We start from the raw sequence: 23,506 nt of genomic DNA on the forward strand, positions 1-23,506 counted from the left end.
TCTTCGTGACCCCCTGGACCAGAGCACGCCAAGCACTCCTGTCTTCCACTGCCTCCCGCAGTTTGGTCAAGGCTAGGGATAGACCCCCCTTATTTACCGGTACTTTTACTATCTTGCATACGTTACCCAGCAGTCTCTCCATCCATGGTGCTCCTGCCGCTTTCCCAAGGACCCATTCTCTGTGGCTCTAAAGCAAAGCTCAGGCCTGTCTTCCTTCCCACGGCCAGAGGACATTTAAGACAGATCAACCAAGTCACAAACAGGTGTGTGGCCTGAACACTTCACCCCTTCCCAGCAGCTCACTCAACTATGCCCTGCAAAGTCCTTGCCCTCTATGCAGAGGCGCCTGCCAAAAATAGCTAGACGAAGACAGATGCACGTGGGTCAATGTGATATACCAGGAAGAAGCAAGCAGAGGGGGCTCAAAGGTTTGGGGGCTGCCACTAAACACGTACGTGATGCTGCATCCTTGGACTTTTCACAAAGGCCCTAAAAAGACCAGGCGGTTGCTGTGTCACAAGAACATCCTCTTTGAGAGCCTAACGGGGTAGAAACAGGTGTGTGCCACTGAATGTCCCAGGCACCTGAACTGTGGCCCCTGCTCCTCTATTAGCTAAGCAACACAGAGATGAAACTGGGCTGTGGAGCGGCACAAATTGCGTAGCAGCAAATGAGTTGAGCTGCTGCTGGCTGCATACACAAGATACATTTAAATAAAACACATCTAATGTGCATGGCTTTCCTCAAAGAATCCCAGGAACAGTAGTTTATTAAGGATGCTGGGAAGTGAAGATCTGTGAGAGGAAACTACAGTATCCAGGATTCTCTGGGAGCGGTGTGCTTTTTATCCATTTTAAAATTATGGTGTGTATACAGCTTCAGTCAAAAGCAAATTGTAAGAAACCAATCCAAAAGGAGGAACCTGAGAGAACAGACACAACACTGAACAAATCAGTGTCTCTGAGGAACCTTTTGTGCCAACATCAACTACACCTGCATCCAGCACTAGTGGGCTGGCTACTTCTTAACTATCCTGCCACAATTCACAATATCAACGGCTGAAAAAGAGGAGAAGTCGTCCCTGGATTTTATTGGTTCTTTCAATGCATATGCATGGGTGGAATGAAAATTCAATTTGTGCAAATACAGATTGAGGGAGTGGTACCTATTCCAGATCAATGTAGAGCAGAAGGATGTGTGGGGAATGGAATAGAATAGAAACCGTTTGTGAGGTGCCACCACCCAGTGCCCAGCACTGACCCCTCACTTCCTGCAGCTGCCACCAGAGCAGCTTCTAAAGAACATCGTGCCACAGAGGGGAGCTACTCCAATGACAAAGAGTTGCTCGTCTTCTCTGTTTTATTGCTTTGTATTCTGATGCTTATTGTTTTAATAATTTTATATAAACTGTTCTCTGAGGTCTGGCTGGAAAGTGGAATATGGACACCATATCAATAAATATTGCCTATTTCTCACCAGTCAGCTTGAATCCTTGGAAGCCCTTGTTTGTTACTGTGCCATCGCACAATGAAATCAAGGACGTATCTAAACTAAGAAAGCTAAAAGAAAGAAGCTAGACTTCGACAATATAATGTGCATAAGGTGCCGTAGGATCTGGAACTACTGTAACAGGAAGGAGGATTCTTAGAAAAAAGCTACCCTCAGTGCAACAGCACAACCTGGGAAGAGAACTGGTGACTGGTGAGAAATAGGCAATATTTATTGATAAGGTGTTCATATTACACTTTCCATCCAGACTTCAGAGAACAGTTTATATAGAATCATGGAATCATAGAGTTGGAAGAGACCACAAGGGCCATCGAGTCCAACCCCCTGCCAAGCAGGAAACACCATCAGAGCACTCCTGACATATGGTTGTCAAGCCTCTGCTTAAAGACCTCCAAAGAAGTAGACTCTACCACACTCCTTGGCAGCAAATTCCACTGTCAAACAGCTCTTACTGTCAGGAAGTTCTTCCTAATGTTTAGGTGGAATCTTTTTTCTTGTAGTTTGGAACCATTGCTCCGTGTCCGCTTCTCTGGAGCAGCAGAAAACAACCTTTCTCCCTCCTCTATGTGACATCCTTTTATATATTTGAACATGGCTATCATATCACCCCTTAACCTCCTCTTCTCCAGGCTAAACATGCCCAGCTCCCTTAGCCGTTCTTCATAAGGCATCGTAAAATTATTAATGCCATGAGAGTTTTGAGAACGGTTTGTGGCCTGACGTAGCTTTGCCGGTGGAAACCTCCCTCTTCAGGCATGCACATCCATCAATAGGCACACCTAAAGTTGCTCTTTTGGATCCCAGCCACAGTGTGTACGTCAGTCTATATTATATAAGTTGCAAGAAAGATTATTTTATTTTATTTTTGCACCTTATTACTGGGATGCCTTGTGTAAGACGTCAACAGTATGAACTCTATCCAGAAAACAGGAAGGTTAAAAACTGAGTTGGCTAGGTATGCAAATTATGTGGATATGCAATAAATAAATGAAGCATATTCAGCTATGCGATGAAGATATTCATTATAAATCATTAAAATCACAAATAAAATAGGCAAAACTGCAGAACCAAAATTCCTGCTTTCATTATTAATACTTTTATATGTAAATTTTATTTTTATTTTTAAGATTACCTGATCTGCAGTTTTCAATTAATAAAAACAAGTCCTTATTGGGTGTGGAACAAAAATACATTTCACTGGCTACAAGACAAGACTTAAGAATGTTCCTCCACTCTGACAAGCTCTGTAGTTGGAAAAGGGCTAGTTTCTGAGTTAGTCTATGTCAAAAAGCATTTGCCACTGGGCATAAAAGCAAACAGAAGACACTGGGGAAAGTATTAATTAATTAAATTATATCCCTACTTCCCAGGTTCAGCAGCTCATCTACTGTTTGGCCAACTTTTGTCAATTATTTTTGTAAATGGCTCCTCTGTCGTCAGGGCAACATCTTTTGTTCTCTAAACCAAGCAAAATCGGGGACTTTACGGATAAACTGTTGTCCATTGAAATAATTTAAAGCTTAATGAAGTAGCCCTCAACCCCACTATGCACATACTTAAGTTGCTGGAAACTGATCTGATTTTTGTTCAAGCTTGAACAAAATGTGTGCCCATCTCTGCTTGAGGGTAAAACACAGTGGAGAACTCACACAATGGGAGTTAGAAATGCTGAAGAACACCTCTGCACAAGAGCACATTCAAATGAGCACACAATGATGTGACTTGTGAGCACTATCAGAAACATAAACGGCGTTTGCCATTTAAATGGAGTAAGATGGAAATATCTGCAAAACCAAGGAGGATTTTGCAAGAGAAATCATTCATAATAAGGAAACGTCAGGAGAAGATAGCCTACCCTCAACACATCTGCTCTCAGCACTGAAGAACTTTTGTTTCAGTAGCTTAGCTACTTAAGAAAAAACAATTTATTGCATCTCTCTCTCTCTCTCTCTGGCAAACTGTGAGACAGTCAATACAGGTTTTCCCCATAAATTGAAGCAAATAAATATCTACTTAAAAGCAGGGGCTTTTCCTAAGTCTTATTTACCCTATGACAAGGCTAGGGAGGTTTATTTATTAATGATAAACACAGACACATTAAAATCAAAATTTGATATATATTTTTTGTGCCAGGATGTTCTTGTTTGAGTCCTTTGCATTTGCTTACTGTAAGCCAAATAGGTTTCTTTATCTTACAAACACGGACGTCAGTAGAAGAAGGGCCATTACACAAAGCAGGGAACTGTTCCTTCCAATCTTACAGGAAAGCTACGGAACAGAAGAATCTATATTCATCTCTACAAAAGCCAGCTAATAACCCAGGATGGCATGACACCAGAGTCAACAACACTGGCGCACTATGCTGAGGTGTCCGAAAATACCCACACCCAGACTCACTGGTGAGAGTGAGCCATAACCAAACACCAGGGGGATTTAGGGGAGAAGAACTTGGGACATGGACCTGATGTTTTCAAACCTCAGCCACCTACTGGCTCCCTGACCTATCTCAAGTGAGTCAAGCACTCTCGGTCTCTGCATCTGGAACATTCAGTCTTATGAATGGATGTCTTGCAGTTAAGCACAGGAACAGGCAACATAAAGCACTCCGTGTAAAAATTCTATATAAACCAACTACCACCAGCATCCACCAGCCAATGCTCACCTGCTAAGCAGATTTTTAGTGCTGAGCCTCCTTGCAGAAATACTGTGTCCATATTCTGCACTAAAAGCCTTGAGACAAAACAAATCTTTTCAGCCTGAGGAACATGACACAATAAAAGCACTTCTCCAGGGTCAGATAAGCCTCTTGGCAAAAGGACCCAGCAGTAGAAGAGTCTCCTTATGATATTTGGCAGGATTTGTAGAGTAAAAAGCTCCAGGCATGGATTAATTTATTCATTCAGCAATGGCAAATTCAAAAGTGAATTTTAAATTCAATGTTATACAGACATGCTCCCAGCAAAAGGGGCCTGGTGTTTATGGCACTCTCATATGTATGTTTAAAAACAACAATATATCAACTCAAGCAAAGAGCTGTGAATCTGGGCCAATTTATCTATACTGTGCAATCAATAAAGCGTCATCTTCATCATGTACTTACAAAATCTCTTGTATTCAGCTATAGCTTTAACTTGGTTGGTATAAGAGATTTGCTGTGAATCCCCCAAGAGGTGGGATGCTCAAGTACAGTACTCTAGATTAACCAGATGTTGGGCTATTCCCCACATTTTGCTGAGCCGGTTAGGAGAGAACATAAAACAGTCAACTCACTGATAACCTTTTCTACTAATTCTCACACAAGTGACTGGATGCCACTTCAGACCTGCCTGCTCTCCAAATGTGACTAGAGAGAGCAATAATACAACTTGAAAGCATATTTATTTAGGAAGAATGTGAAATTAGTTCCTAGAGCCAGGAAGCAAGAGTTACATTCCCCCTATTTATACTTCTAAAAAAATAAGGCTGTAACAGGTGGTTTGTGGACCACGCCTGACAGCAGAAACAGTGTTAAATATTTGGGGAAATAGCCCATGACATCTATTCCAGCAGAAGCATCACATAAAGTGTATATAAGCAAAGCATTGGAAGCTGGTGCAAAGGGAGATGAGGACAAATCAAAGGCCAACTATATGTTGCATTTCAGACGCGACTCACATTAAGGAAGTAGGAAAATGGGCATTTTGAACTTTGCAAAAGAACTTTCCCCCAAAGACTATTTAGGAACAAGTAAATGGCAGGAAAGCCAATAGCCATGCACTCCCCCACTCCCCGCAGTCACTTACAAAATAAGAAATAACAAGCACACAGAAACAAAGGCTCATACTTCTGCACATAACACAGTATTTGCCCATAACCACCTCACACAAAAGAAAGGCTTTCCAAAACAATCTGTTTATAGACAGTGATCATACATTTGCTACTCAGGTTCCAAATATGCATTTCCAAGATTCAGGAAACACTTCTGTCTGGAGGATATAAAGATTTCCAGGGTTCAAAACTGCAATATAACTGCTGCAGGGAAAATGCAGCTCTTTGAACACATACAAAGCGGTCTTATACTGAAATGGACCATAGTCCATTCTATTGCGGCAACCTATAGATTCTGACTGCCAGCAGCTCTGCAGAGTCTCAGGCTAAGAGGCCTCCTGGTCCTTTTCAAAGATGCTAGAGACTGGATCTGCAGCTGGCTCCGACCTTTCCCCACATAAGAGGGGAATCTTGCAATCTGAAAAGCTGCATTGACTATGGGTGGTTGGGCAAATGTCACAAGGAGTCCCTGTTGGGTTGAGTCAAACTCATCAGCATTTAGTGCAATTTTTTTCTAATTCATTTTTGTATGTTATTTTCACTAATATAGGCATTTTATGCCCACTTTACCCTAGCATATGCATTTTTGTACACATCACTTGGAGTATTGCACCACAAAATTTGAAGAAGTGTGGAATTTTGAAGGGTGGCTAATGTTTCTGTTTGTGTCTTGTTTGGGAAAGTGCAAATTACATAGAAGCACCTTGAAATGTGAAGTGGTTCGAATTTCTCCCCTGTTTCTACCTTCCACTCTTGGAAATAACGGACTCCTGAGACTAAGCTCCCTTACAAGGATTTAAAAACACACCCACGTAATCAGGGCCATAGCATTTCAGGAGCCAGTCTGAAATTTGGAAGATATGTAGTTCAAGAGACACTGGGGAGAAGCAGCGAGTCTTTGCAGCTTTCCTCTCCCTCACCACAGTCCTCCTGTGAGGCCTTCTCATTTCTCATTTCACCATACCAACAAAAAACAAGCCCGCAATAATAACAATGGCAACAAGGCTCTTTTTCCCTTCTTCCTTCCCTTGGAGAAGCAGGACTACAGGCTCCCATGCAAAAATGCCCGAACAGGAATGCTGCCTTCTGAGGGCTTGGCCTGGGCGCCTCCACCTTCAGAGGTTAGGTGGGTAGCAGACAGAGAAAGGTCCTTTTCCAGGCTGAGGAGACCTCCTTGGTGGAAGGCTCTGAGCAGGGGGACTGGCAGGTGCTGCTGTATATTAGGCCCTCCTGCTGAAGACTGGTTTTTTGTTGAATTATCCAACACTTTTATTATTTGTATGGGATTGTCCTTGCTGCTTTTGCTCTTTCACTGTATTTCTGCTCTTTCACTGTATTCACTGCATTTTATTTATTTTTTAAATCAAATGTGTGTTTTTCGGGGGGGGGGTATTTTCTTTTAAATGCCAGCTGCAAATTGCTGTGCAAGTTGTCAAACTGAAGGGCAGAGTATTAAAGATTTTAAATAAATGAATAATGCTCTCCTCCCCATGACCCATCCTCTGGAAAAGGGCTAAACGGAGGCCATGCAAGTTAGTGCCAGAAGCAAATTCTTGTTTTCACACACGGGCCGCTTCCACCAAGATCAAAGACTGCAGAGATGCTCTACTGTGGCAATCCTACAGAGCGATTGACAGTGGGATGTCCAGTTAAACATCAGGTCCAAGAGGCAGAATGAGAAGCAGCAAGATTAACAGAAACTTCACAAAAGCTCAGCAAAGCGCCCCCCCCCCTTCTGGCTGAGCCTGGATTTCTGCCTCCACATGATGGAGCCACCTGTACACGCACTTTGCCCTGCAGACGCTGCTCTCGGGGAGCAAGATCGCAGCCTGGATGGGCAGCAAGTGCCTTCAGCAATGCCACTTAAATTCGTAATCACAGTTTGGGCATTCCACATGTCGTATTTAGCTGAAAGTAACTGTAGCAATTAATCTTTCTGAAATAACACTATCATCCCAGAACTGTGGGTTGAGCCTAGGGCTTGCCGATTAGAAGGTCGACGGTTCGAATCCCTGCAATGGGGTGAGCTGTCATAGCTCTGTCCCTGCTCCTGCCCACCTAGCAGTTCGAAAGCACGTCAAAGTGCAAGTAGATAAATAGGTACTGCTCCGGTGGGAAGGTAAACGGCGTTTCCATGCGCTGCTCTGGTTCGCCAGAAGCGACTTAGTCATGCTGGCCACATGACCCAGAAACTGTATGCCGGCTCCCTCAGCCAATAAAGTGAGATGAGCGCCGCAACCCCAGAGTCGGCCACGACTGGACCTAATGGTCAGGGGTCCCTTTACCTAACTGTGGCAATTAATCTTTCTGAAACAACACTATCATCCCAGAGCTGAATTAAGGACTACAGCCTTTTCCTTATCATTTAAAATCAATAATGATATTGTCCAGATTTTTAAATTCAACAGTCTTTCAAATTCTCTCTCTCTCTCTCTCATTTCCTAAATGCACACCCCACAGCTCCATAAAAATGTCTCCGGAGCCTTGTAAAACATTAAAACCAAATAAATCAGATTCAGAAATAGGGAACACAACAGCAGAACACAGAGCGCAAAAGCCCCACTAAGAAAACAACAGCACTGTAAATACAAAGTTAAAAGCCCAGGTGAACAGAAATGCATTCCCCTAACCCTGGCACGAGAAAGACACCAGCACAGTCCCCAGGCATACCAAGAAATGGTGAGGAACAGGACTTTTTTTCAGCTGGAACTCACCAAAACTCAGTTCCGCCACCTCTCAGGCAGGCACCATTGCCGTTACGAGAGTACAAGGGAGGCGTTCATGGTGAGTTCCAGCATCTCCTTCTAGAAAAACAGCGCTGGTTAGGAGCCCACCTCAACCAGGTGCCACCATAGAAGAGTCCTGGTGGTGGTGGAGGAAACCTGTAACTAAAGCATGGTAATAAGCTCTGTAACCGCAAGTACCAGTCTCGCATCAGACAGGCAGCCATCTTCTATTTGCCGTTCCCTAGCTGGGCTATTGTGTACAATCCCAGGGTGAGACAAAGCAGCAACTTCCACTTGGAAGCCCTTTGAAGTTTAAGGCCCTTCAGCCGCCAAACCCTTCCGCACAGGCAAACATAAAAATTAAACTGCAGGATCCATCCAAACCAACCTCAAGTGACACTCCCCACCCTCACCGGCCACTCTCTTCCGAGTTCTGCCAATTTGCAACCAAAAAATTTGAGTCATTTACACAAATGGATTTCAAAGAAACAATCAAAGGACGACAGGTCAGGATAAATTTAGACTTGGCAAAACTCAGATATATTTACGTGTGTACAGCCAACCTTCAACCAAGAGACTCTTCCTGAAGAAGGCTGCTGCTCCAGATTATATCCAAATAAGGATGTTTTAATTATGATGTGCACACAGTTATTGTTTATTCATTTGTTCTTGCTTTATGGTTTTATTTATGCCTTAGGACCAGTTAGTAAAGGGCTAGAAATACCCAGAAATAAATAAATAAATAGTAGATAGATAGATAGATAGATAGATAGATAGATAGATAGATAGAATAAATAAATAGAGATAGAAAAGCAAAGAAGCACCCTTCAGAAAATTCATCTAGATATATCAGTTGCAACCCTAAAAGTGCATATGCGTGAAGGTGGGTCAAGAAAGCTTCATTTCCAAACTTTAGAAATGCCAACTGCCATCATCTCATAATCTGGCCTGACGCTGTTCATTCTGCAAAGAGCTGAAATGAATTAAATATTGCCCCCACCGCCAGAACTGAAGGCAGGCTGGAAGAAAAGAATGAAGGAGCACAGTGGCATTTATTTGAGTTTTCAAGCATCACCTTTTCAGAACAGCTATGATCAAACTTGGGTTGAACGAGTTACCATTCTTGCTGGCACACCACCCCATGCATGGAGTATCAGAATGTCTCACATTTCCTGAAATTCCACCGTTTGGAAAAGTTATGACATAAGCAGCACTGGTTCATGGCTGTGGCTGGAATCTGAAAGAACAGTCAGACGGAGCACATCTATGGGGAAGTGCGGGTAATGGATTGGGTTTTCTTTCATTGATCAAACATGAGGCCAGCATTCAAGAGTTGGCGACTAGCAGTAATTAGATTCCCTCTGCTGCTTTCATGAAGTGAGAGTCATGGAGCTCCCAGTGTTTTCAAAGTCATTCTCTGGCTTATATATTTGTCTTAGTTGGATGGAAATAGCCTAACTCCCTGCCTTCCCCAAGCACACATACAGAAATCTTCACTAAGAACCAGTTAATGTAAATTGGAACTGCCCAGTTTAGATACCTGCTGTTACACTTCTGCATTATTTACACTTCCAACATACCGTATCACCAATACGTACAACCGTGCGTTAGCTGTGATCAAGCAAACAAAGAATTGCTAGTTTCAGAAATAAAGGAGTGAGAACCTGTCTGAAGGAGATATTGGGAATTTGAACTTTGCCTTTCAGCTACTCCAGAAAGAAGTGAAAGAGTCCATTTTGGATCCATTTTTGCAACCAGAATTCTGAGTTCAAAACATTGCCTAGCTGATTCTGTTCCCCGCTCCCTTGCTTAGGTTCAGATTGTTGGTCTAGTACACTTTTCTCTTTTACATAGAGGGAGAAAGATGGGATGGCACCTCCAAGAGGGAAATGTCACCCCATGAAAACTTACTCAAGTGCCTTTCATGGTGGCATGATCAATCTGCAACTGTCAAAGTAGAGACAGGGCAGTGCTTTAGTCTGAAGCACTGCATGGTGTGAACATCAATACCAAAAGTATGCAGATTGCTCTGGTGCCCAACAGTCTCTCTCTTTCCTGTTGGAACATACGGTAATTGCATCTCTCTCTGATTTGCAGTTCACCTCACAATGCCAACATCAGCAGCAGAACAACTAGTTGGTGTTAAAAGACTGACTGATCACTGGGAAAATATACGGGGCAGCTGAGGGACTGACTTGGGCTAAAACAATCTCTCTTGAGCCACCTTGTCCATAAAATTCAACACAGATATCACTGTTATGGGACCAAAACAGCTTACAGCCCAGTCCTCTGCCCTGAGATATAACCCTGGAGGTCAAAAGTGCCAGAGAATAAATTAAAAAAGGAGGCTGCTTTAACTGAGCGGTGGGTCATCTTTAAAGTCACAAAGAAATGTTAAAGACTAGCATGTCAAGAGGCTCTAGGTAGCCATTCTGCCCCCCACCCGCCCACCGCATGCTCCAGATTCTGTGCGATGAAGGAGATTATCTGTTCTCCTCTTCATTCCAGTGTGAAAATGTAAATTGCATTGGGGCGGGGGGGGGGTCATATCATAGAACACACTGGGAAAAATGGAGAGGGGAGAATCGCCAGAGCCTCAGGCACTCCAAAACTTAATTTAGTTCTCCTCTACATGTGTTAATAGTTCATGTTCCTTTCAATATATTCACATTAGCAAAGGGGCTGACACCACCCCCATCTTTTATTTAAACATTAAATGACAACAAATTCTCCCAAATCGAAGGTATATCTCCATTTTTTGTTTGCTTAGCCTTAGATGAAGCAGTTACAAGATTTTTATTATTATTATTTTTTAGAAAGGTAGCTGGTTGACATTTTACTCCAAGCCATTTTTCTTCAGCAATTAAAATTTACCTAAAATTGGCCTGAAATTCCTAAGATGCTTTGCCATTGACTGGAGTGCAAGAAAGCATTTCAATTATCAAATCCCCATTCTTTTAAAAGAAAAACCAGATTTTGCATCAGTTTCCCAACAGCTCTCTTTTCAGGCAACTGAGCCCAGGCAAGTAGAAGAAACAGGTGCCAAGAGGTCTGTGCCTGCATATTTTCCCCTCCACTGCTACTAGCAACTCTAGGAAGGGATGAAATTTGAAAACTGAGGCAAGGGAAGGATTTAAAAGCCCCTTGCTGTGGACCCCAATCCAAATTGGGGTCAATGTGACTGCATCTGCCAAAGAAAAAGAGGTCAGGACATCACTTAATAAATATCCTATCATGTCACATCTAGTTGGGCCCTGTGAGGTCTGGAGCTCTGATGTTGTGCACTGGGGCTCAAGGGCTACCGAGAATCCCACACAAGGGCCACAAATCCAGCACAAGGAGCGCAACACAGAAGAGCTACGTTCTGAATGAAAGTGATCTTCTGGTGAGAACCTCTGCAGTTATTCAGAGCCTTGAGGTTTGTTGCTTTTGCATATAACCTCAAATGAACTGTTGCACTTTGAGAGGAGAAAGCGTTGTGACACTCAGAGCAGGAGCTATTTTCTGTGCTGAACTGGATTTTAATTTTTTTAATTAAAAAAAAGCCACAATACCAAATAAATCTGATTACTGTGTTTTTAAGCTATGTTTTTAAATGGATTTCTAGTGGGAAGATACCCTTAAAATTTCTACTTTTGCAAAACTTAATGTGTCCAAGGCACAAAGAAGCTATTTACATAAAAAAAACCAAGCTAAAACAGCATATGAGCTCTCCTTGAGCAATAATTACTCTAACCACTACATCTTCAACCTATTGGAACTATACTCAACCAGGTAAAATATTAGGGTCTCAATGTCGGCAACATTTGATGCTATTTAAGGAGTGTTCTCAGCTTTTTGAGACAAACAATGGTCCCACATAAAAATAAATTATTCAGACAAAGTCTTCTTTGTGCAAAAGTCTTCAGCACTTAATATCTCAGGTTAGTCCAATACCTAACGGAAGTTGTTATAATTTATTTATTAAAAACCAATAAATCTACAGATTATTCCAAGTAGTGCTTTTGTCCCTAAACAAAGCTGAGAGAACCCACATTGCAAATTTATCTTAGGTGCAATTATTGCCGGCTACAAACAGGTTTAAAAGGCTCCCAAATCAACACAAGATACACACCCACCAGCCACACATGACCTCTAGAACCCACACAGACCCAAAAGCTCTAAAAAGAAAATGTAGGGAACAAATCCTTCTCAGCATCAAACTCTGAGCATTAACTGACACAATCCCTTGTAACATCCAACTGGCGCCTCCACATAGTAAATTCCACTGAGGAGGTCCAGGCGACTCAGTTCCGCATAAAAACTAAACATCACTTCCATCATTTGAAAGCCAAGGAGCTAACAATTAGAGGCTTTTGGCTAATAATTTTTGCAGTGCAGTATCATCTAAGTTGCTCCCTTTGAAGCATTAAGAAAATCAGCTAGTTAAAATTAATGGATTATCCCTCCAGCTAGTAAAATTCACACAGCCCAAGATTTAAGAGGAATCTGACGATCTCTGCCACGTAATCTTGAAATGTATGTCGTGCTGAAAGAAATGTGACTGCCACATTGGAGCAGAAAGGGCCCGAGGGGGAGAGAGGGACCAGCGGAAGGGAGCACCTCATCCCAGTTGTCCCATTCATGCGCAAACTGGATATTGCAACGGGCTTTTCTCCCACATGCTTTACACCACTAAAAACAACTGAGGTTGTCCACCCATTTTTAATGAAAGCTAGAGGCCGTACTACAACAATAGACCAATGCCTAGAACTTTATTAGGCAGTATAATTACATCACATTTCTAAACTGCCTGTGCCCCAATTAATACTTAATTTTAAAATACAGACTATAAATAGCAGGTAATCAAGTCAGGTTCCAAATGTATTGCTAATCAAAGAAAAATATTCTTAGAATATCACTGAAGAAGCTTTTGCCCACCTTCCAATTTTAAGCAGGATTTTTTTTTAAGTTAACACTCTTCCAAAGATTCCTGTAATGTGCAAAAATAACTAGAGAAGGCTAGTGGAAGGCTGGCTCCTGCTCACCAAAATAAACTATAGATTGTCATAGTCAACACCTTTACACCGTTAGGCAAATAGTGCTTTCCTGCTTTAAGATGAGCTACAGGAGGAGCACTACAAAGGGTTCAAGAAAGCAAAGTTTCCCACATAAGATATTCTAAATGTCCAATGCAGTTTCAAAAATCTACAGTGGGAACTCAAATAAATTATTCTGTAGAAAGGGGGGGGGGAGAGGGGAAGGCAAGGCTCATTTTATGAAATGTGATTTGGGTTATGTGGAAACACAGGCTGCACTCCAGTAAGATAGTGGTTTCTCAGTATTTGTACCTTTAATATATTTTTAAACTGTTGGAAGCAGCCCAGAGTGGCTGGGGAGACCCAGCTGGGTAGGTGGGGTAGAAAAAATTGTACTATTATTATTATTATTATTAGTGTGTAAATTTATATGTCTACGAATACTTCTGTACGTACGGGAGAAGCAGTAAAGTGTCACTGGGTTGTATTAAAATGTTACGCACATCCTCATTATCCTCCTCCTCCTCTGCAGTTCATGCAAACCATTTTTATTGTAAGATTCTTACAAAATCGTACTGTATAAGTAAATAGTAAATCAGTACATTTAAATGACACCTAGTATTTGCATTTAAGAAAAACACAATTCTAATCATAAACCATTTCTCCTAAACCTGATTTCACTATGCAACACATTCCCTGTGTTAATCTGGAATATGCTACTCAAATTTAACGCCCAACAATTCAAGGCAACAGAACATACTTTCACACAGCATGTTGAGAACACGGGGGAAATTCTCCTGCTTGCTTCAATTTGACGTGCAAATTAAAATTCCAGTTTACATGTAGCACCACAAATGTGCCACAAACTGAGATTTAAGGTTTTTTAAAAAAATGAGGGGGGGGCCTAAACTCAATGCAAAGCTCTTTGTGCTTATGTCAGTCAGCAGATGTAAGCTACCTCCAGTTATTCTCACAGATAAACATGGAGAAAGGTTTTAACCATTCTATACTTACAGCCCCAATTCTTTAGCACCAGCTGTTTTATGAAACTATGCACATTTTCTCCTGAGAAGCGTCCAGAAATGCAGAAAACAGAAGACAGGAAAGACAAATGAAAAGACTGACCAGAAGTATTTTCCCCATCAAATGACTGTGAAATACTTCACTGTTGAGAGACAAAAGTATGATGCTGGCTAACAAATGAATTAAATCAAATCACGTAAAAGAAGTTTGGTTTATTTCATTAAAAAAAAAAATTGCACAAATAATTTTTTTTAAAGCTTGTTAAATGTGAAACTCGAACTACATGACTATCTTAATATCTTTCCACAGGTGAGTTTTTATCATAAATCACACTACTAAACCGGATCATTTATTAATGATGCATATTTCATATCAATGGACTGTATCATGTAACAACTTGGTGATGGAAGCTACATTGTCAATGCTATTAAAATACCTCACATAAGTTTAAATACTGCTTTGAAACCAAATAATTGGGATTCACAGTTTTATGACAATGGCAGTATTTAGTCAGGTTACCTGTTTATAATAGCTCTTACGTCGTAAATCAATTTCAACCTAAACACGGTACTGTTTTTTGAGGGTGCTTGGAATTTTCTGCAAGTTATAAACAAGTCTCAACAAGCGAAGCTATTCCCTCATGCAGATCAGAAACTTTAAAAATAAAGACTACCCAAGACTACACTAGGAGATGAAAGCTTTGGCCCAACAGACTCATCCAGCCCGTCATTCAGGGCACAAATAAACGTTTCATGCTAAGCAGGTTCTCCCGTTCAGAGTTCTGTCTGCTCCATGTGCTGGCTAGTTACAAGGACAGGTTTATGAGAGCTATGACATGCTTCCAGACCAACAAACAGGAGCTAAATGCACTGCAAAGGCCTGTGAATAAAAATGCAACGGCTGCAGAGCGTAACCACATCTATTTATATTTTGCCTGACAGCCACCTAAGTTGTTTAAGGTTGCCTGTTCCTATGGGACGGCGTCAGGGGTGTGTGTCCAACTGAGATGGATCTTAAGAAGTTATAATGAAGAAATCGAGGACAGAAGAAATTGAACAGAAAGAATGGGCTTTGTAGCACTTTTCTTGCTTATTCATGAAAGAAATAGCGTGTGCAACAAACGTGACTCTATATACCCAAACAAGGAAAAATGTCACCTTGATTTAAGTTGGCAATATACTCCCAAGTAAATAAGAGGAAACTTCCTTCTCCGGAAGGTGTCTAGGATCCGAATGGAGGGGAGCTTATTTCTAGACAGAATCTAGCATCACTCCATACTGGTATTTTTATACTCAAAGATAAATTCCACTTAGAAATAAAATGTGTACACCGCCATGCATATAAATGGTTCAAAGGTCTCATTCTGCTCTACGATACTTTCTAAATGTGAGTAGTAGGAGCAAAATATACAGAATTCTCCCTGCTGCCACATGGGAAACAGCCCTGAGACTGTAACCCAGAATACCTCCTCACTCCATTCATCTCAGAAACACTCCCATTGAGTTTTGTGGAACTGTTCCAGAGCAAAGGACAGATAGATAAACTGATACTGCCTTTCCAAGTTTGTTTTAACTGTAAATGGCCCTATCAGATGTTTGCTACTGAAATGTCATCCTTTGCTGCTAGGAGTCACTATGGAAGATTCTAGTCCAGTCTTTAAAAAAGGTATGGGTTTTGCTTATTTTGGCTTCCTAGAGTTTTAAACCTGTATCAGATCTGTATTAAATTTCTGACATACACAAATTCAACAACGTTACTCATAAATATAGATCCATGTGTTATATCTACACAAACTAATTTTAAACTAATAATAATAATAATAATAATAATAATAATAATAATAATTTATTTATACCGCGCCCATGAGGCTGAGTTTCCCCAGCCACTCTGGGCGGCTCCCAATCAAGTGTTAAAAACAGTACAGCGTTAAATATTAAAAACTTCCCTGAACAGGGCTGCCTTCAGATATATAACATTATTTATATTTACTAAGCACTTTTCTCACAAAACTGACCCAAAACTACATACATAAAGAGCATAAACATTAAAGCCAATTATAACAAAACCAATAGAAACCTAAAAACACATCTATACAAATAAAATAAACAAAAATGAGATATGGTAGTTGATTTCAACAGTGCATTTCTCCAGTAAGAAAAGGTCTTCACAGATTGTTAACTGCTATAATTAGAATAGCTATGGGATATATGACACGCACAGAGAGAGAGAGAGGGGTGGGGATGAATTCTTACACTGCAGTCGATGTTAAACTGCAGCTAAGCTTGGAAAAAAGGAAGATGCTTATGTCTGAAGTTCTTAATGACCAAGTGTTTCCAAGAAATCCTCAGAAACAAGGCACAGCCTAACTTCCAAAGTCCAGTAGCTTCCAATCCCATTATTCTTCACTCACAAACTCACAGAATAGCAGCACTGCACTGCATGAACACTTCAAAATAAATGTTTAGCTTTGTTTCATTTTATGTATCATTTTTTTAAAAAATGATGCAGCAGCAAAGTGTGAATAGGCTCTGTTTTAAAGGTCCTGGTTGACTTCTAATATATATTTGTCCTCTCGGAAGTAATGAGAAATAGAAACCTACATGCTCTGGATAAAGCAGAGTGACTGCCTTGGAATCCTTTCCCTGATTTTCTGTTTTATTTTGCTTTTGAAAATGTTTTTGTGGGTCTTTGGATGAAAATAAATATATTATATTTGGCAGATTTTTTTTTAAAAAAATGTAAAGACTGCCCCTTTTCCTCCTGTAGATGGTTCATTTGTTCAGCTGCATAAATCCTGAAATATTTGGTAACCTTTGGCAAGAACACCTACTGTAATTCTCTACATACCTCTGTTAGCCTTCTTAAGGACAAATTTTCAGAAATTGGCTACGTTTTTCTACTCATACCATTGGCAAAGTTAGATGAGTATCTTACGTTTAACTTTAGACCCAGTAATACGATGGTAGCTTTCTGCTCAGAAAGCTGGCAGATTAAGTGACAGTGCCTTTTTTTAGCATGGTATGAACAATAAGGGCTGCTGCCTTTAAAGTTGTTATAAATCACATAACAATGGCAGGAATCATTGGAAATGAAAATCATGCAAATATCAGGCTTAAACCCGCCTAACTCTTTTGCTGGATTGTGGCCAATGTGTGACCTCAAAACATCACTGATATGAAGCAAAGCAGAGCTCAGAAGTTTTTCACCTGTGTGTTTCTTAGAAACAAATTAAGATGGTCAAGTTATTTCTCTCCTTTCCAATCCGATTGTACTTATAGGGAACAAGTGTGTGCATGTCTGCACTTAGGTGTGCGTCTGGCAAGGTAGAGGTGACGGGAGCTGTGATTTGTGCTAACTAGCTATTGATCCAGTCAGATCTAGATGTCGTGTACAAGAAACAATAAAAGAAGGAGCCAGGAAGGATGCTGTGTGAAACTCCATTTAAAAATGGAAAAGGCAGCCCCCCAAACAAACCAATTTATGTCCTTGCCTGGATGAAGCCTGAAGAATGCTGATGGGCTTCCCGGCATCTGCCACGCATGCTAAGCACTCTCTGCCTCAGAAAAAGAAGCTCCCTGCACTGGCATTGCCAGGGAACAAAGAGACAAACAGCAAAGGAAGCATTCAGATTCGACAAAGCCAAAGAGACGAAAGCCAGCGGAGCGGGGAGTTTCTCAAACAGCCTCCTAGAAACCTTTCCACATACCCTAAAAACACAAGGCTCAAAACAAAGCAAAACAAAACAAAAACTTTTTCTGAGCAGATGCTGGAAAAACAACCACAAAAAAGGAAGACCGATGGCTAGTATTCCCCAGTAGTCAGCTCCTTATCCTGTTTCACAGGGATCCTACCCATCTACTGAATTCCACATACTAATGAGCGAATGAAGAAGTGCCTGGTCACAGTTCACCAGGTCCTGCCGCCCCCCTGCCTTTCCACTCACTAACCTAGAGTTCCACCAAATGAAGAAGAGCATTGTAACTGCCTAGCTTTAGCCCTCAACACATTTTAAGTCTGACCTACAAATGAAAAACTAAGCAATGTCTGCTCCTCTAACTTTTTTATTTATTACTATATTTAATTACTTCAACACAACACCTGAATTGGAATAAATCAAATGCACCTTAGGAACAAGAAGAAAACCAGAGATTCCTAAGATGAATGAAGAAATTTAACCAGGCACACAGTTCCTTTCCTCTCTTACTTAAATGCTACTGAAGTGCGCTTATTTGAAAGAGTCGGGGAAATATGCTGGAAGAGCCTGCTCTACGTGATGTCGCCATGAGTACCTTTTGATAATTCTGCAGGGGCGGAGGGAGCAAAGCCCCAGCACAGCAAAGGGCACATGTGGGACACCTCAAAGGGATCATTCACACGTGAGCCTCCAAGAAGTTGGCTTTTCCTAAAGCAGCTATCCTGGCAAGAACATACATCCCATTGTTGGAAACTTACCCTGCACATCACACAGGCAGTGCGGCAGAGACACAAAAATACTAGCTCGGCCTTCTGCCGCTCCTCCCTCATTTCTCAAGCACAAGGAAAGGCATGGGGGGGGGGGGTCGGAGGGAACGGGGCCGACATTAGTGGGCGCGGGGTTTTGCGGCTGATCCTCCCGCAGCCTGCTTCCTCCTCCACCTGCCCGGGACCCAGGAAGGCCACGGCCGCCAAGGGGCTGGAGTCCACTTCCCACCCGCCTTCGGGTTGTGCTGGCCTAGCCTTGCAAGGGGGTTCCTGCCGCCCCCTTTCTGCACAGCATCTGCCTGGAAGGGGCGCCCCAGAAGCCCCCCCCCTCCGCGCGCCCCGTACCTTCTTTGCTGGGGTTGGGCGGCTTGGCCTTCTCCCAGGGCGCCAGGGCCTTGTCGTCGTCGTCGTCCTGCCCCTCCAGGAGGGCCTTGTCGCTGGGCAGGTACCAGGCGGCCGAGTGCTCGGCCATCAGCGAGTCCAGGTCGATGGTGCTCATGGCGCCCTTGCCGCTCTCGACGGCGGCGCAGCAGCTGCTCAGCTCGGCGCTGTCGCCGCTTTGGCTGCCGCCGCCCGCGGCTCCGGCGGGGCCGTCGGGGGGCTTCTTGGCGCTCTTCAGGCCCAGCGGCTGGTCCTCGGAGATGCTGAACTGCTGCCGCTGCAACTGGATCTGCGCCTGCAGGATCTCCAGCGGGTGGATCTCGTCCTGCACCGGGGCGCCGGCGGGGGGGCCGCCGCCGTAGCTGTCGGGGCTGGAGGTAGAGTTGCTGCCTGCGCCGGCGTGGAGGCTGAGCTGGGCCAGGGAGGCCTTCTGTCCGTTCAGTAGTGCGTGGTCCCCCGGACGGGGCTGCACCGGGCTGCGCCCCGCCGGGCAGCCCTTGGCCAGCTGGTTGTCGGAACTCGACGACACCTCGTCCTCCTTGCCGGCCTCGTCGGGGAAGTCGCCTGCGCCGCGGGGCGAGCAGGAGTCCGCCTTCTCCAGGGAAGGCAGCAGCTCGGGCTGCTCGGAAAGAGGCGGCGGCGGCGGCGGAGGCAGGAGGAGGTCGCCGCCGCCCTTGGCCCAAGCCGACGGGGGCGAGCTCAGCGCCTTGTGGGGCTCGTGGAGATGCGGAGTGCCGCCCCCTCTTTCTGCCCCCTGCCCGGGACTCCCGCCTTCCACCCCGGCCGTGGGGCCGTACTTGTCAAAGAAGCTGCTGCCGCCGCCCCCTCCGGCAGCCGGGCTGACGTGCCCGCTGTCCCGTTTCCTGCGCCCCCGACCGCGCCCGCCTCCTGCCTTGGCGTCGGGGCCCGGGCCGGGCGAGTAATTGGGGGACAGGCCGCTCTCGCCCGGGGCCGGCGGGGCCGGCGCGGGCGGCTGAGGTCCGCCGCTGCCCGGTTCGGGAGGCTCGGCCGGGCCGAGCTTGCTCCGCTTGGGGCCTTCGCTCCCCGCCCCGACGCCTCCGCTCCCCGCGGCCGGAGCGCCCTTCTTGCCGAAGGTGACGTTGAGGTTGGGCGCGCCCAGGCTGGCGATCATGTTCTGGCACGCCGTCGAGAGGGCCGCCAGGCAGCTCTGCCCGAAGAGGCCGCTGCTCTCCTTGGGGCCCGGGGCCCCGCCGCCGCCGCCGCCGCCGGGAGGCCCCGCCACCCCGCCCGCCACGCTCCCTTTCGAGAAGGAGCCGAGAGACAGCGCGCCCAGCTTGCTGCTGGACTGCGGCGGCCGGGGCGGCGGCGGCGGCGGCCCAGAGGGCTGGAAGTCCGTCGGGGGCCCGTAGGAGGCGGGCGAGGCGCTGTGCGGGGTGGCCTGGCGGCTGGAGGCGCCGAAGGGGAAGCCCTGCTGGGCCGTGAAGTCCGGCGGGCCCGGCCTGCTGCGCTCCGAGGGCGGGCTCAGGCCGAACTGGCCGTGCAGGCTGCCCGGCGAGGGCACGTGTCCTTCGCCCCCCGACGGAATCCGCAGCGGCGGCTCCTGCAAGCCCGGCATGCCGCCCACGCCTGGCCGGAAGAGCAAGTCCCCTGCGCCTGGCGCAGCCGAGGGAGGATGCGGCGCCGGGAACCAGGCGCCCTCCTGCGCCTCGAAGGCGGGCTCGCCGTGGTGGTGGCCCGCGTGGTGGTGGTGGTGGCCCGCGTGGTGGTGGCTCAGCTGCTGCAGGCTGGGCTGGCGGAGGCGCTGCTGCTGCTGGCTGCGAGAGGCCGCCATCTGCTTGATCATCAGGGCGGCGTTCTGGCGCTGCTGCTGCTGCTGCTGCTGCTGCTGGAGAGCCGCCTGGTGGTCGGCGCCCGGCGGCGGGAAGCTCTCGGGCCCCGGCGGCGTGAAGTCTCCCGGCAGACCCGGGAAGGCGGTCGAGGGCGAGAGGTGGCTATCGAGGCTGGCGCTGTGCATGCCCGCGCCACTGCTGCCGCCGCTCCAGGAGTCGAAGCGGGGCCGCTTGGCCACGTTCATGTAGGGGGGGGCGTCGAAGTGTTGCAGCCGCTGGCTGGGAGGCTGCTGAGCCGGCGGGTGGTGGTGAACGCTGAAGACCGGCTCGCCCGGCCCGTAAGGATGCTGCAGGCTCCTGTTCTCCAGCCGGTGGATGGGGTACTCGAACTGCGCGTGCTGGCCTTGCAGGAGGGGGCCGCCGTCCTGAAGGCCGGGGTTGGCCGCGTTGCCCTCGGGGCACGGCTGCTGGCGGGGCAGCGCCGGCGGGCACGAGTTCTGTCTGGCCAGCAGGGCCCCCGGCGGCGGGGGCTGCTGCATTAAAGGGTGCCTGCCTGCGCCCAGGCTCGGCTCCAGGCCCACCGACATCTTGCGAGCGCCCCCAAATCTCTCGAAAAACACGCCGCCGCCGCCGCCGCCGTGCTGCTGCTGCTGCTGCTGGGGGTGCACCTTGCCGAGGCCGCCGGGCCCTCGGGGCAAGGCCGAGGAGGGCCCGGGGAAGTTCCCCCCGCCTGGCGGCACTTGCTGCCTGCTGGCCCCGTAGTGGGGCAGCTGCCCGTCGGCCTCCGACGGCGAGAAGACGGGCAGGTCGAAATGACTCTCGCCGCTCGGGTAACTGTACTCCAGGGACTCCACGGCGGCCGCTGCTTGGCTGGGGAGGCGCCTCTGCGAGTCGAGGCCGTGCGGCTCCGAGGTGGCGGCTCCTGGCAGGCCGTGGAAGGAGGCCGCGCGGTTGGGCGACTGATCCAGCGGCAGGCAGGGCGCCGGCACGCCGGGGTTGTGGTGCTGCTGCGGCGGCGGCGGCGGCTGGAAGTCCTGGAGGGGCCCTGCCCTCTGCTGCCCGAAGCCGTCCGCGCCTGCCTGGCCCTCCGCCAGATGCTGCTCGTAGCCGTCGGCAGCGAAGCTTTGCTGGCCGCCTGGGTAGCTGAGGAGCCGGCCGCCGTGAAGGCAGGAGGCGCTGGGCTCGGCCCCGAAGCCGCCGCTTCCGAAGTGCGGCGGCGGCGGCTGGTGGGCGCCGTGCGAAGGCTGCTGGCCGCCGAAGAAGCCGTGCACCGGCTGGGCCTGCTGCAGGTCCGCGTGGCCCCCGCGGGAGGCGTGGAAGCCGTACGCCTCCCCGGGCAAGTTCAAGTTCATGGCCAGCATGGCCGAGGCGGGCTCGCTCAGGGCGCCCAGGGTCCCCGCCTCGCCTCCGGGGGTCCCGCCGTGGAAGGGGGGCGGCTTGAAGTGCGAGCCCGAGCCCATGCCCGGCCCGAAGCCGCCGCCGCCGCCGCCGCGCTCGCCGCTCCGCCCGCTGCCCTGCGGCTCGAACTGCTCCAGCCCGAACATCCCGCCGCTGCTGCCTCGCTCCCTGGCCGGCCGGGTCGCTCCGTCACTGGGGGGCCATGACGGGCGGCCGGCCAGCCAGCCAGCCAGCCAGCCGGGGGCCGCTGCTGCCGCGACGCGAGGAGGGAGGACGCCCCGCGCGCCCGGCTCACATCTTGCGGGAAAGTTGCTGCCCGGCGCCGGAGCTCAGGGACTCGGCTGGCCGGGAGGCGCGCTCCGCCTCATGGCCCGCGGGAGGCTGAGCCGGGCGGGCTCGTCGTCCTCGTCGCGTTGCCGCTGCCAGGCGCCCGCCCGCCCGCTCGCCTGCCTGCCTGCCCGCCCGCCTGCCTCTTTTGCGCTCGCTCGCTCGCTCGCTCTCCGCCCGCGCCCAAGAAACAGCAACAAGTTTTGCATTTCAGCAGCCGCGTCCAGCCATCCGGGCTGCGCCAATGAGCGCCCGGCGGGGCGGGGCTCCTCCTTAAGGTGGCTCTCCCGGCCGCGCGCTCGCACGGCGGCGCCCCCCCCCCGCCGCCAAAGGAAGCCGCCGAGCATCTCCAGCGCCTGCTGCCGGCGGGCTGGGCGGCCGGGCTGCGCCCCAGCGGCGCCTCCTTAAGAGAGCAATTAGTGGGCCGGCAGCCCCGAATCAATCGGGTGTCATTTAATAGCCGCGCGGCTCTTTCTGAAATCTTTCTCCCCGTCGCCCGGGTGCGAGCGCGCCTCGCCCGCTGACCTCCGCGGGGGCTGAACTTCACCCGCCCAGCGCCGATTTCTCTCCCGCCCCGTCCCGCGCCGGAGCCCCGAGCAAGCAGCTGGTTTACGCGCCCGCCCCGCCCGCCCCCCCCCCCAGCAGAGACCAGCGCGCGGGCTGCTCCTTCGGGGTCCCCGGGAAGAAGGGGAGCAGCTCCCCGCCCCCCCACTGCACCGCAGGCGCCTCCCCCGCCTCCCCCAGGAGACCTAGAAATAAGCGGCCCCGAAGAAGTCTTTGTGTCTGGCAGGAGAGTTTGTAAAGGATATTTCTGCAGGATCAGGATGCTGGGCTGTGATTAAATATTGATTTTGTGTAATTAGTTTTCCTGTGAACTATCCTCCTTGCCGATGGCTTCGAGATTTCAGAACTAGAAAAGGAATGGAATTGGACCGGGAAATGATGACTTAGCAAGTGACGGGCGCTGGAGAGAGCGGCGGCGGCAGCAACGGGAGGGGCTCCTGCAGCAGCTCGCCGGTCGCCCCCCGCCGGGCTCCGGGTCCCAGCCCACCCTGCCTGGCCCCGA

The 23,506-nt window shown here is 47.9% G+C and overlaps 1 protein-coding gene across 1 annotated transcript in view; it reads right to left on the minus strand.

The window, feature by feature from the left end:
• The window catches only part of MN1 (MN1 proto-oncogene, transcriptional regulator), a 39,630-nt gene extending 17,028 nt beyond the window's left edge, over positions 1-22,602 (minus strand). Inside the window, exon 1 of the mRNA XM_081842597.1 lies at positions 18,890-22,602. Coding sequence (XP_081698723.1) covers positions 18,890-22,259 — 3,370 coding nt within the window. The 5' untranslated portion in view covers positions 22,260-22,602. The remainder of the gene's footprint in view (positions 1-18,889) is intronic.
• Positions 22,603-23,506: the final 904 nt, after the last annotated feature.

The sequence above is a fragment of the Podarcis erhardii genome, assembly GCF_964252035.2.
Source record: "Podarcis erhardii genome assembly, chromosome: 15".
Classification (NCBI taxonomy): Eukaryota; Metazoa; Chordata; class Lepidosauria; order Squamata; family Lacertidae; genus Podarcis; species Podarcis erhardii.